Source organism: Rhea pennata, chromosome 3, assembly GCF_028389875.1.
Source record: "Rhea pennata isolate bPtePen1 chromosome 3, bPtePen1.pri, whole genome shotgun sequence".
Lineage (NCBI taxonomy): Eukaryota > Metazoa > Chordata > Aves > Rheiformes > Rheidae > Rhea > Rhea pennata.
This window is the reverse complement of record NC_084665.1, coordinates 95,014,598-95,028,504: the sequence shown is the minus strand read 5'-3', so window position 1 is coordinate 95,028,504 and position 13,907 is coordinate 95,014,598. Positions and strand designations below refer to the sequence as shown.

General features: G+C 35.1%; 1 protein-coding gene across 2 annotated transcripts in view; it reads left to right on the top strand.

The window, feature by feature from the left end:
• The window catches only part of MYO6 (myosin VI), a 111,182-nt gene that overhangs the window by 39,730 nt on the left and 57,545 nt on the right, over positions 1–13,907 (top strand). For both annotated transcript variants that reach the window (XM_062572834.1, XM_062572833.1), the window contains exons 4-9: positions 4,226–4,299; positions 6,486–6,615; positions 7,628–7,733; positions 9,603–9,658; positions 11,878–11,975; positions 13,683–13,847. In XM_062572834.1, coding sequence (XP_062428818.1) covers positions 4,226–4,299; positions 6,486–6,615; positions 7,628–7,733; positions 9,603–9,658; positions 11,878–11,975; positions 13,683–13,847 — 629 coding nt within the window. The remainder of the gene's footprint in view (positions 1–4,225; positions 4,300–6,485; positions 6,616–7,627; positions 7,734–9,602; positions 9,659–11,877; positions 11,976–13,682; positions 13,848–13,907) is intronic.

The following is a 13,907-nucleotide window of genomic DNA, read 5'->3' as shown; positions in this document are numbered from 1 at the left end:
TATAATTTATTGTGGCCTTTTTCATTTTCAAATGAACACTGAAAGGGAACTCATGGTTGCATTATTCCCACTTACAACTCCTGTTTGATTTCCTTGAGATCTACATCAAATTTTACTAACTGCAACATCACTAACTGCATGGAGCATTACGAGACTGACTAAATTCTTTGCAGTGCAGCAAAAGAATTATTTGCTTTATCAGCAGCTGTACTATACTGTATTTTTCTATGTGTAACTCACTTTCTGGATAGCATTCCTGTGGAAGTACAGTTAATTGCAAAGAAATTGTAAGATAACCTGTCTGAAACTGGAGATAAGAATTGGACCCACCAGGGCCAATGGTAGAGGAAAGAGGATATAGTCGATACAGAAGTGCTGCTGGAGAAGGAGTTTTGAGATGAACTTATATAACCTGCATTGCTGTTGACTTGTGGTGTTTTTATTGCATTAAATATTTTATGGATTAGATTTGTGAAAACAAATACAGTATTCAACAGAATGGAGAGTACCACAAAACAGGAACAATCTGGCAGCAGTTTTTGGACAACTGTTAAACGAATATTTTGCTATTGTTGCTTTGTGTGAGCAAATCTGTTTACAGAGATTATCGTATTTTGAAGACGTTATGAAGGAAATTGGCTTTCCCATTTATTTCCTGTGGGATTTACTGGGTGGCCAAAATACTGATCACCTTTTAAATGGTGGGCAAAAGCATCTTCTATTGTTCTTCATTTAAAAGAAATAGAGTGTAGGACTTTCAAAGTTGTTTAGATGATTTACGAACCACAATCCCTATTGTGGAATAGGGTATGGTATTTATATCCCGTGACAGGAAGTACTCCTGCTGCTCTGTAACGAACAGGAAAATGAAATCTGAAGCTTACGATCTGATTTACATGGATAAGGACTAAAGGGGAGTGTTTTCTAGCTGATTTTTTTTGCGGCTACTTATATTTTTGCAAACAATATGTAGGTTGAAACTTTGAAAAAGTTGGTATCTGTTTATCTATACAGGATAGTCGCTAGGGAAATGCATGGAATTTGTGTGTCTGTTGTAATGATTTCACTGTCATGTCCTAGCACCTCCGTGATTTGACAAGGAACTGAAATTTGAAATGAGATTATGGGAATAATTTGATATTTCAGGAAAGTAGTATTCAATTAAGGTGAAACAGTCTTCCTATCAGAAAATTTATTCTTTGGCTTCTTGGCTAAAATCTAAGAATTAAATGTTTTGACCTGTCATTCTTCCTGTATCAAATATTACTTCTGGACTTTTAATATCTTACCACTTTTTTCTGTACAACTTTGTGTCATTGTGTACACAAGAAAGCGTGAATACATCTGACATTGATATTTACAAGTTTAAAAAAAAGGAGAGAGAGTATCTGATGAGTATCTTAAAAATTAGTTGTACAGATGCTGAGCCTTGTATACATGATAAAAAAAAAATTTCTGTACAACTTTGTGTCATTGTGTACACAAGAAAGTCAGCGTGAATACATCTGACATTGATATTTCCTGACTTTAAGTGCCTGACTTCACCTCTGTGAACTTAGTACATGTGTAAATAAATATATAGACCAGAGAATGGAATGAGCTGTATGAATATTTATAATTCTCTCTCTGGTGACTTCCTTTGCATCTGGATGTTGATGCCACTTTTAAAGGATTTATGCCAGAGAGGATCCATTTTGAAGTTGATGGCATAAGCCACAGTTTGCATGTCTTGGGCAAAGGAGGCAACACTCCCTCTGGGGACAAACTGCAGTTATACACTGAGTCTGCAAGTGTAATTCCTTTAATGAGGACTAGAATCCTTTTGCTAAAAGAATATTGGGGATACATTGATTAAGTTTTTATTAGGATGCTTAACTGATTGCCACTTCTGTTGAAATACACTGCAAACTCTGAGAAGTTCTTATGAAGGAAGATCCAGTTAAGGGAGAGGATTGCTTCCTTTGAATTTCAAGTGTATGCAAAATTACTACTATAACTAATTCCTCAATGATGAGAACTGAAATAACTTTTGAAATTAGCAAATGTCAAAAATTAGCCCCCTCAAAAAGTTGCACATAAGGAAAGAAGGAGATAAAACTTCTTTTAGAGAAAGCAGAAGTTTCTGATCCTGGCTTTTTTCTTTTTAATGTCTTTTTCTCTTGGGATGACCTCATTCAAAGAGATGAAGGAAAAAATAGTTCTGTCAAAGGAGACCTACAGTTTGTGCTCTCAGAGCTTGTGGACTTTAATGCGTAGGCAGGTCCTCAGTACTGGGAGAACTGCAGGGGGGCAGTACCTGTGCAGGAGCGCGTGTGCGGTGCATGTGCCCTGGAGTGACTCCACTTTGTGGGCCGTAGGGCTGGTCAGATGGCAGAGCAAAGGCTATGGTGATCGGTGCTGGCCTGCCACTGCATGAAGGAATTGGACGCAGGCCCAATTTTAAGTGTGTTGTGGTGGAAAGGGCGATTCTGCTTTGCATAAAGCAAAAGCGTGCGTTTGGCGCAGCCTCAGACAGTGCCGGGGCGTACGCACAAGGGATTTTATGGAGGAAGGTGGCTTCTTCTAAACGACCTGGAAGTTACAAGGTCCTTTGAGAAACGTGTCTGACTGCAGCCATTCGAAGTAAAGCTGTATTTAGTTACATAAAGGAAGGAAGTGCTACTATTCAGTGGATCTTTGCAAGCCAGAGGGAGGCTGCACATAGCTGCTGAACCTGCTTTTGCTTCAGGCTAGTCTGGTCCACGTGGTCGGCGGCAGAGTTGCTCCTTGTTCCACTGCAGAAGGGCATGTGTAACATTAAAAGAGGAAGCACACGTGCTCTTGAAAAGCCCCCACGATCCCTTACAGGTATCTTTTGGTTCAGCGGAAGGCACGTAAAGGAGAACTTAAGAGCTGCTTACTCAGCTTAGGCTTCCTTGTTGGATGAGATGCCCAAGAAGATTGAATTTAGGTAACAAGAATTGATAGTCTTTCTTGCATGTAGGTGTATGTAAGTTAACAAACAATTTTCTCAGTTTTAGCCCCTGAAAGGACTTTGATCGCCTTGTCCTGAATTCAGAAACAGCAATAACTTTCTACACTTACTGTAGGTTGGAGATGCATATATGACCCCTGTGTGAGGCAGGAAGTACAATAAAGTGCTAGTGGTGGTTTTTTTTTTTTTTTTTTTTTTTTTTTTTTTTTTTTTTTTTTAGTGCTAGCACTAAAAGTATAGTGCTAGTGGTGTTTTTTTTTAAAAAAAAGTATATAAAATTTTTTTTTTTTTTAGTGCTGCTAGTCAGATCATTGTAACAAGACAAAAAAGGTGTGTGTGTGTATTTGAATTTCAAATGGATAGAAAGAGGATTATACATATTTGAAAACTGAAGCTGTGGAGTAAGTAGTACCCTCAGTAGGCTTAGGAATAATGTTTTGAATATTGTTACAGTGGGAGCTGGTAATGACCTCAGTAATTAAGGCTGCTTTACGCTTTCCAGTGTTTTATAGCTGAAAACAAGGACTAGCTTTGCCAGAACATTAATCCGCAAGATCTGAGCTTTCTGTGTGTGCTTGCTCTGCCTTGAGTTGCCTTTTTCTGACATTTCAGCAATGCTAGTTCAGTTATTTTACATTAACAAGCTTAAAAATAGGTAGGTTTTATTGTGTTAACCTTATTCTTTTTCCTAACCATTTCTTTGAAGAGGAACAAAGCCCAGAAATGAGACCTGAAAGGTTGCATTGGTGCCTCGTGTCAGAATGATGCCTGTTGCTGCCTCTAGAAAATACTTGCTGATTGACTCAGTAATACAAACATCTACAGATCACCAGGAGCAAGCAGCAAGCTGGTGTTACTCTGTACATCGTCGCAGAGACTGCGGAGCTGGAAGGAAGACGTCAGCGTTACAGATTTTGATAGGCATGGAGGGCAAGGCGCTGTGCTCCTCTGAAAGGCTGTTAAAAGGGAGCTTTAGACCTGCCTCTTTCACAGGGTCTGTGTTGAGACCCCGCAGCCTAATTCTGTGTTCAATGACTTTAACTCCTGTTGGACAATGTACAGTGTAAAATTTTTAAAATATATTTTAAGTCAGCAGTTCTGCTTTAAGAGAGTATGAAGAAATGATAGGGTTAAACTTTAACCAAGGAGAGGGGAAGCAAAACTCGCCTTAAGAGCTAAACTGTAGTTGCTTAGCTGTACGTTAAGGTACTCCTGAGTTCTTACCGGCATATGGTTGTCTTTTAATTGCAGGTTCCCTTATGTACTTAAATGAAGCCACTCTTCTTCACAATATCAAAGTTCGGTACAATAAAGACAGAATTTATGTAAGTATTGCATGTCACCTCAAATGGTCTAGTAGTAAATATGCTTTCAAAAAAAACAAAACAAAACAAAAACAAAAAACAAAAAAAAAAAAAAAACAAAAAAAACAAAAACCCTCGACAAAACCCCTGGTTTTGATCCTTTTTGTTCTGTCAGAGAGTAAGCAGAAGTGATAACTCAGGAACTTAGGAGGTTTTAGGCATTTTTGGTACTTTGTACCGTATTTGAGATCTGGATCAAGTTAACGCTGGCTACGTTTTCCCAGGTGGGGTAGTAGATTTTTCTCTATGGGGCTGTTCAGTTGTGACCAGAGCGTGGCGTGGCCGAAGAGTGTTCCTGCGGGTGGCTTGCTTTGCCAGCAGCAAGGCTGTTACCGAAGATGGTCCCCTTTCTTCATTATTTTTGAACGAAGCAAACAGGTGCCTCCTTTGACACCTCCTAGCTCAGATGTCCATCTTAATCTTTTATATTGCTATCAAATTGCCTAATTGTACTTAATGAATTCTGACTAAATTACATTTTGTCCTTGCCATCTGCCCTGACACTGACAGCTGTGAAATAGAAGAAAGATAAGTTGTTTTTTTTTTTTTTTTTTTCTTTTTTTTTTTTTTTGGTTAATAGAAAGTTGGATACTGATAATAAATGATGTTTTTTCACATTTTCTAAGTGGCAGTGTTAAGCTAATCTAATCTTGTGTTCCCATAATGTTCTGTAGTGTATTCATTTAGAGTTAAAACCATGTGTGTCTGGGTGTATGTATATAAAAAAAAAGTGTATTTGTTTTGCCATATTGCGCTTAACTTCATACAGCTATGAATTCTTTATGGGATCAAGACCCAGAATCAACTTTAAAGTAAATAAATAAAAATGGCCATTTGAATGCTGTTCTGGAAAACTGAAAAAAGAACAACAAACCAAAAAACCTGTTGAAATAAAATAAAATTCTAAAACGGAACTAATCATTCAGTAGAATAGCATTTAGCTTCATTCATTTTACATAGATGCAACTTAAGTTGCCTTGATTTGAGAGTATTTTCTAAAAAACATTTTGAATTGTTTTTTAGATTTTTTTTTAAATTAGCTCACTTTGTATCTTAACTATTTTTCCTTTTAACTTTGAGATACTATTTGAATCAAGACTTTTTCTTTGCCTTTTTTGGTGCTAGTTAATAATACTTGTCTTGTTATCAGGAGGGAAACTAATATTAGTACTTGCAGCTTTTGAAGAGCTCTGTGTATGTGTGTTTTCCTTCAATGAAATAAATGGTGAGAGTAGAATTATTCAAGAAAATTTGTATGTGGTGTGTGGTCCAGCCTTCTATCAACATGTTATGATATTGTCGAAATTTCAGTCCTCTTGGGATATGATGATCTTAGTAACAACAAACCAAATAAGTTATGGAAGCTAGTTTATGTAGTTTCTTAGAGCCTTTTCCTGCAAATCTGTTTTTTTTTTTTTAAATGCTTCAGACATCTCTCTATCCTTGTATGTAATCTGGCTATTATAACCAAAGCAAGAAAGTTGTTTTTTCAGAAGCTTTAAAAAAACATGTTTGTTGTTGCCCTTATTTTGCGGAAAGGGAAAAAGCAATCTTGGTTTGAGATTTTTCTTGAACTCCTCCTCTACTGCAGAACGTTTGTATTCTGTTTCTCACTGTGGAACCAGCCATAGCTAATTTCTCTCAGCTGAATGCTTTTATTGCCTGGCTTGAGCATATTCCCAGGCTTCTGCCATGATTCTGTCAGTCCTTCCAGCTGAGTTATTTCCATTTGATACAGATTTTTTTTTCCCTTATTGGAGGAGATTGCCTGATGTTAGCAAGTTTATTTGCTCTTGAGGAGGTCTTGTCTCTGATGATATAAGGGGAAATAAATTAAAGGACAAGGAGAAAGGTCAAATTCAGAACATATTCCACAGCTAAGTGGTTAGAAAATTTTCCTGAGAAGTGCTTTCTCATAGAGAACGCTCTAAGGCAATTAGAGTACTCTGAAAACATGTCCCTTACTTGTCTCTGCATCAGCAAGAAAGAATTACTTAGAGATTTGCTTGCCAATAGTTGTCTCCCACCTTCATTCTATTTTTTGGAACTTGAGGAAATGCTGTAGTGTTCAACAGTAACTGAAAATTGCTGTTCAGTGGTTGGCTGGATACTAGCTAATAGTTTGCTATTAATTCTTTTTTTCACAGACCTATGTAGCCAACATTCTTATTGCAGTGAATCCATATTTTGATATACCTAAGTTTTATTCTTCAGAAACCATTAAAAAATACCAAGGTAGATCACTTGGAACATTACCGCCACATGTTTTTGCGATTGGTATGTATTGAATCTGTATTTGTCTTTTATAAAACAAGTATTAAATGCTTTGTTGTTATATGTTAACACTTTTATTTTCACTATTATGAACTAAAAGCACCAATTTCTAAAATTGCAAATCTTCCAGTATTTGTTGTGCAATTTGAAGAATTTTTGAAATTAGCAATACTGGCAGCTAAAGTTGATTATTCTGTACCTCCAGTGTTTTATATCTTAGTTTCAAAAATATAATTTATGATCATAAAAATAACAAATGTAAATTTTAGAAGTGAAGAATGACATAACTATAACTGGTACTGTCTTTCAATATAGTGATTGTCTTTCTCTTTTGGCATATTGCCAGAGCACATGTGCTGTTGCTTTTTAGAGGTTTGCTTTAATGGCACAAACCTGATTTTAGTCACTTTAGAAGTAACAGTATTCGAGGAAAAAAAGTGCAAACTACACATAAACAGTTGATTTCTTGCTACTCTTGTCAAAATGTATTAAACCTATATATGTGAATTTTGTTCTGTAATCAAACATCTTTTGAAGTGTGAATAGCTTGTTATTCTGTACCTCTTGCATAATAAGAAAATTACCCAACTGTTTTTCAAAGTATCCTTGTCTCAAATGTCAAAAGTTAGAAACTGCACCTGAAGCTTTCCTTTAAAAAATGTAATAATCAAATCAAAATCAGTCTTAAGCTATTTTATAAATATATTTAATTCTGGAGATTTAGTCCTAGGTGGTGGTTTTGTGTTTTGTTATGGTTTATCCTGGATATAGCTTAGTAGGTCTTTTTATTTAAAGACTTAATGCTCTTATTTGTCAGTGTTGGAGGGTAGGCAATTGTAATATAATTTAAAGGGAACCAGACTTTAATAGGTTGTAATGCTCTTGATTGTAACATTTTGCTTTTTATTCTTTAAAATGTTAATTTTTCATTTTTGTATTATTAAATTTTATTTAATATTCAGGAGAGTTGCAAGCATTATTTTTGTCATGTTTAACTTTTGTTTGTTTGTTTAAGCTGATAAAGCATTTCGTGATATGAAAGTACTCAAGATGAGTCAGTCCATCATAGTTTCTGGAGAATCAGGAGCTGGAAAGACAGAAAACACTAAATTTGTTTTGAGGTTTGTACTTTTGGACCAAAATTGGAGTCTCTTATGTTGATGCATTTATTTGACGTGTAGACATAGCTAATTGTAAGCTAGACAATGACAGTTAAGTAGATTTAAGACACAATTCAGGATGATAAGTATATACTTTCACATACACATTAATATACCAAATTCATGGCATTGAACTTGCATGCTGACATGAAAACATATGGAAATGACTGTATTTTCAGGAAACCTACTCTTTTGTTGGTTATCGGTTTATAAGGCGGTCCTTTTGATATTTATGTTCCTAGAATAGATGGAAACAAAACTAGACATTTTAAGTGTGTCTTGCATGACAGTGTTGTTTTTGCCATAAATGTGCATTTCTCTGCTTTCCTTGTCTTTGTTTCTTTAACTTGGTTGAGTAGCCAAGGTTTTTAGGTCTTGATTTTGGGATGACTGTAGGGATTCTGGAATATACTTCTACCCTAGTTTACTGAATTAGTATTGAATAAAGGGATTTTTTAATTTAATTGATGTTCATGTATGACAGGTACTAAATGAACCTTAAACTACAGATAGGTCATGTTGCTGGTATATATCCTTACTTCATTTTTATATATTATAATGGTTTTGACTGTATTTGCATTACACTTTATCTGCTTTAGACCTCTCTGGAACACCATAACTGGAGCACGCTGCTCAGTTCAATTGACTTACAGGTGGCATGCATTCTCCAGGGAAGCGCAGTGCAGGCAGCATGTATACATTCTGCTCACCTTGTTCCCCTGTATAATCTTTAATTCCCTTTTCCTTTACATCGTGTATTCTCTAGTATCTGTATGGGGTAGTGGATTTTGGAAGAATTCTTCTCCCAGGAAGAACTGTCATAATTGGTCATCTGTTCTTTATATCGTTCTTCTCTACCCTGTATAACCTTTAATGGATAGCTGTTAAGAGTTACTGCAAGGTGATGGTAATAATTTTTACAGGGGATATCTTAGTTGAAGACCGCTCTCAAACCTGATTCTGCTAAGAATAGAAAAAGACAGCAGGCACTGTGAGAACATCTCCGAGGAGTGTTCTCAAAGGAAGTATTCTTCTGCTTCTCAGCAAAAAGTTCCAATTACGCAGGAGAATATCACTGCGGCTACTTTGCTCCCAATACAATCTGTGAACAAAATGTCACCGAGTTTTAAAAGTAGTTTTTTTTTTCCCCCTGTGTAATCAGAAAGTTATTAATACAGATTTGTTAATACTACTATACTTTTTTGGAAAGCCCTATTTTAAGAACTATTTTTAACATGTCCCAGATTTACCTGTACATTACTAGAAGGTACGCCCTGCACTCAGAAAAAAAACTATCACTTAAGAGCAAGTATGTTGTGGGTTTATTTTCCTATTTTCAAGTTCCTTCTTCAGTTGCTAAATAGACGCTTACCTTAATTTTGCACCTGCTGTTTCCTATCCCACAGCCTAAATGTGGGATTTTCATTAATACTGATAGGAAGAGATACAGAGGCAGCATGCATAGAAGTAATCTTAACTTCAGGAAATGTATTTGAACATTCTTGAACTTCTGGAGATTAATAATAAATATAGTTAGCATGGTAATATATTCTATTTATACAAAAAGTAATTTCAATATGAATATCTACAAGTAATTTCTAAATGTGTCTAGAATTAATGAAAAAATCTGAAGTCTACAGGAATGTATCTTTTAACAAAAGAAAAATCAATTTGTGTTTATTTTAAAAGCATTAAAGTACTTGGAAGTTATAATCACTTTGTTCTGTCTTTAACAAATGGCTAGTAAGTATGATGCACAAACATGCTAAACTCTGAATTTAAGTAAACTGACAAGTGGAAGCTATCAGTCATTTCTATCTTACTCTGCAGGTATTTGACAGAATCCTATGGTACTGGTCAAGATATTGATGAAAGAATTGTAGAAGGTATTGTATTTTATTAAACTAAAGGTTCCAAAATGTTTCAATCTTTTTTGAAATTAGAAATGTTAAACAACAATAAATAAAAGCTAGATTGATAATATTTTCAGACTTCCTCAGGCATAATTTACCAGTAGTTTACCTTGATATTAATTTCTGGAAAGTTATTTCTTATTTATGTTTTGCTTTATTTTTTACTTAGTGTAATATCCTACAGAGCTTGATCTAGAAGATGTTCATGCATGAAAGTTTGTACATATGTGTATCCAGTACTGGACTTTTCACTGTATGAAAACCGCAAGGACAAGATTGTGTTCTCATTAGTAATGTTGATACCAGAAAGGTGTAATTCCTCCTCCCCACCATAAAGTTCTCAAAGATGGATACAGCAATGAAGTTCTTTTAAACCCTGATTCAGTATTCTGGGCCATTTTTCCTTTTACATTTGTTTGTCATAAAGTAATTAATTTGAATTAACACTTCTATCTCTTCTTTATTGTGTCTGTCCTTATAATAGATACTCCAAGAAGGCCAGAAGTTTTGTACATCCAGTTTATCTTTTTAAATATTGCAAGCACTATCTAATTGCACAGGAAATAACTTTTTGAATAAACATAAATATCTCAAAACCAACCAACCAACCAACCCCCAACCACTCCACAAAATGCCTTCGCTCTCAGGTCTACTACAGCTTATGTAGACTTATTTCAGAATTTAATTGCCCTCACTGTCTGTCTTAAATAAAAATTTGCTTTCTTTTACTTTGAACGTTTCTGTTTTCAAATTCAAGCCACTGGATTATTCAAAAGAAGTACTGCAGGCTTTATTCTTTTGTTGCTGTAGGATTGCTTACACCAATTTGTTAATGAAATCCCTTGTGTGCTAAAGGAACTCAGAAAGTGGCCAAGAGTTGGATAGTGCCTGTCCCAGTGTGCCATAAAGTTAATTGGTAACTTGTAGGTATTTTTAGAAAAGCATTTTTAATTTAAAACAGCATCTGATGCATGAATTTTAAAGTTTTGGAGCACAATCTGAATGAGCATGCTCACAGCATCCATTTTACTAGAGGGATCTTTAGCCTGTCTGAAAGACCTCTTGCCGTCTTTTTATTCAGAATCCATACTTCAAAAATTTTAATAACATGTAAAATATTTGGATATCTGAATAGTTATCAAAGATATCTTAATATGACAATTTTGAAAATCAGATTTTCATTTAATACATTTCTACTAAAACCCCAAAACCTAGTCAAAACAAAAACATGAATGCATCATTTATTAGGACAATCTGCATTATCACCCTTAATTTATCTAACCATTGTAGTTATTCCTTCAAACTTTCGTTTTTGTAAGAGCAGATTTGTTTATGGTTATCAAGGAGGTTTAAATCTGAATTTCTGCTCATTTTCCAGCATGTGTTTTTAACTAAAAACCTTAAAATATCTTGCTGATCTTTTCTATGGCTTATGTTAGCACATATCAGAAAAGTAATTTTCTTAGCTCTTCAGCTGATTTTTCAGAGCTAGCAGAATACAGTCTTTCAGAAGCATTATGTTACATAACTAATAAGCATTCTTAATCTGCTTAAATTGTGCATGTTTAGTATATATGCATTATTGCTGCCACACTTCCTGTAAGGCTCTTCTTTGAGGCCACTTGACATCTACAGCCAGTGAAAAATAAAATCACTCAATCACTTAACTGAGCTAACATTTGAAAAAGCTTTTTAAAGTTATTTTTGAAATCAGTACACACTTTTTTTTCATTCCTAATTGTTCTAACACATTGTATGCATGATGTTCAGCTAGCATGTTTGTGGGATAAGTGGGTAATTTAGATTTATGAATGACAGTTCATTGGGTAGTCTCCAGTTGTCTCATTTCATATAGTTTATGTATCAGTTATTTACCTACTTCTTTTAAGAGAAAATCACTGAATCATTTTCAGTGATAGTCTCTGAATTGTTTGTAGTATTGATTCAAATACCTTGCAGTGTGTGTGTGACATTTAAGCACTTCATTCACCTAATTGTAAATTCCACCACACTTCATCTAGTACAATTTGCAAAACTGATTTTTCTGAATTGGTAATATTTTTTTTATAGTCAAGGCTTACTCCCAGTAAGCACCCTGAATAATCAGTATGCATTTGTTGTCGATTTTCTTTTCATAGGTTATTGATCAAATTTTAACTTTTTTTTTTTTTTTTTTTTTTTTTTTTTAACAGCAAATCCCCTATTAGAAGCCTTTGGAAATGCAAAGACTGTTCGCAACAACAATAGCAGTCGTTTTGGGAAATTTGTAGAAATTCACTTCAATGAGAAGGTATTGGGATTTTGATACAGATAATTTTGCCCCAAAGTGGAAATATTAGACTGGAAGTGGGCTGAATATACTTGACTTGGTTATCTTGCACCATATAACGACTATCTACTTTCCAGCCTCAGATTGTGTTCTGTCAGCTTGAAAGGAAAACTGAAGCCACATAGTAATTTTTCACTAGTGGAAAACTGTGGGCCAGGCAATGGGAAGAGTTCTTTCTCCACAAAAGAACAAAAATATTCCCCTTCATTGCAAGGGCAGAGGGGAAAGCTTACGTAAAGAGTAACTTTATTGCTCTTAAGCATTTATACATTCATGTAATTCACAAATAAGCATGAGTTACTCTATATATACAAACAGGTATAAACATGTGTGTCTTTTTAAATTAAGTGTTTATGTTTTCATGTATTTATTTGACATTTTGAGACCTTACATCAATATTATGTATCTGACAGAAATTAAGGAACTGATATTATTAAATGTGTAGTCTAGGAAGAATTTTCTGTGTTCGTAGTTTCGTTTGGATAGTTGGTGTATGCACACATTCCACAGTTAAGAGTGACTGTGCCTGCCCAGCACATTCAAATTCAAGACTTGTTGACCATCCCTGTAGAGATTATGTATGTGCCTCCTCATCTTTGTCATATTGATTGAAGATGTGAAGAAGCAATTTGTTTCAGTTCAGGTGTTTTTCTAAGTTTTCATTGCTCAGTTCATTGCTCAGTTCAGATCTTTGCTCAACAGTTTGGATAGTAAATAACTAAACTCCTTCGGGGGAGAGGGACTTTATCGATTTGGTTCAGTTCATATTAACAAAATTATGCAAAGGGCCCCAAATTTCCACTTGGCATGATGCATGCCTATTCTGTCAACTGACAGTCATGTTTTAGCATGAAGCATTAATTGCTTTAAGTGCAGCAAATAGTACTCAGAGTATCTTCAGGAACTGCTCAGCTTGTATCAGCTTTCCAGTGTAAGACCAATCTGTTTATTTGAGCCCCCTTTTACAAGACTTCATAAGGATCTTGGTGGCTGTATTAGGTCCAGTATAAGTACAATGCTGGGGTGTCCTGAATGAATGAATGATTACCTAGCTATGGTCCAACTTTTAACAGTCAGTAAGGTTGTCTTAGTTGCTATAATGGCTGTAAGAGTAGGGTTTCCTTACTGTTAAGATATGGTTAGGCACATACCAGGTTTACATCCAAAACTGTTATCAACTTCTATCTCAGAAAATAAGTGCAAGTGTTTGAAATAAAGTGTTTACTCATAATTATCTTTCTAAAATGTTGTCCAAATGTGTATTCTGTAATTTGCCCCTTCTACTTTTTTGCAAGAATCTCAGTGAAACGCACTGAGTTGTAATAGCGCTATAACACCAGTTACTGACGTCAGCGAAAGTGTAAGGGTGGTTATAACAAAGCTCTTTGCAGGAACTACTGCCAAGAATTACTACTTGTGGGTATGAGCAGACCCTTCTTATCAGAGGAATGTATACCAGTGCAATAAATAAAGGGAGGGAAAAATTATAGTAAAGATGACAGTTTCTTTTTTAAGCTTAATACATGTTAGGTATAGATACATTTTGATCTTCTCTTGAGCATTGTCCATTAAAAGAACCATAGTCAGACAAATATAAATCGAAAACGCCTAACTTGGAAATAATCAGAAAAATATTCAGATAATCAGAAAAATATTTCTTCCTCCTAGAATTCGGTGGTTGGTGGATTTGTATCACATTACCTTCTGGAGAAATCTAGGATCTGTGTGCAAGGCAAAGAAGAGAGGAATTATCATATCTTTTACAGGCTTTGTGCTGGTGCTCCAGAAGACATTAGGCAAAAGTTATATTTAAGCTCTCCTGACAACTTTAGGGTGAGTATTAGAGTCAGTGATTCTAAAATTGCTCGTATTGCCACGCACAGATTTTTCATG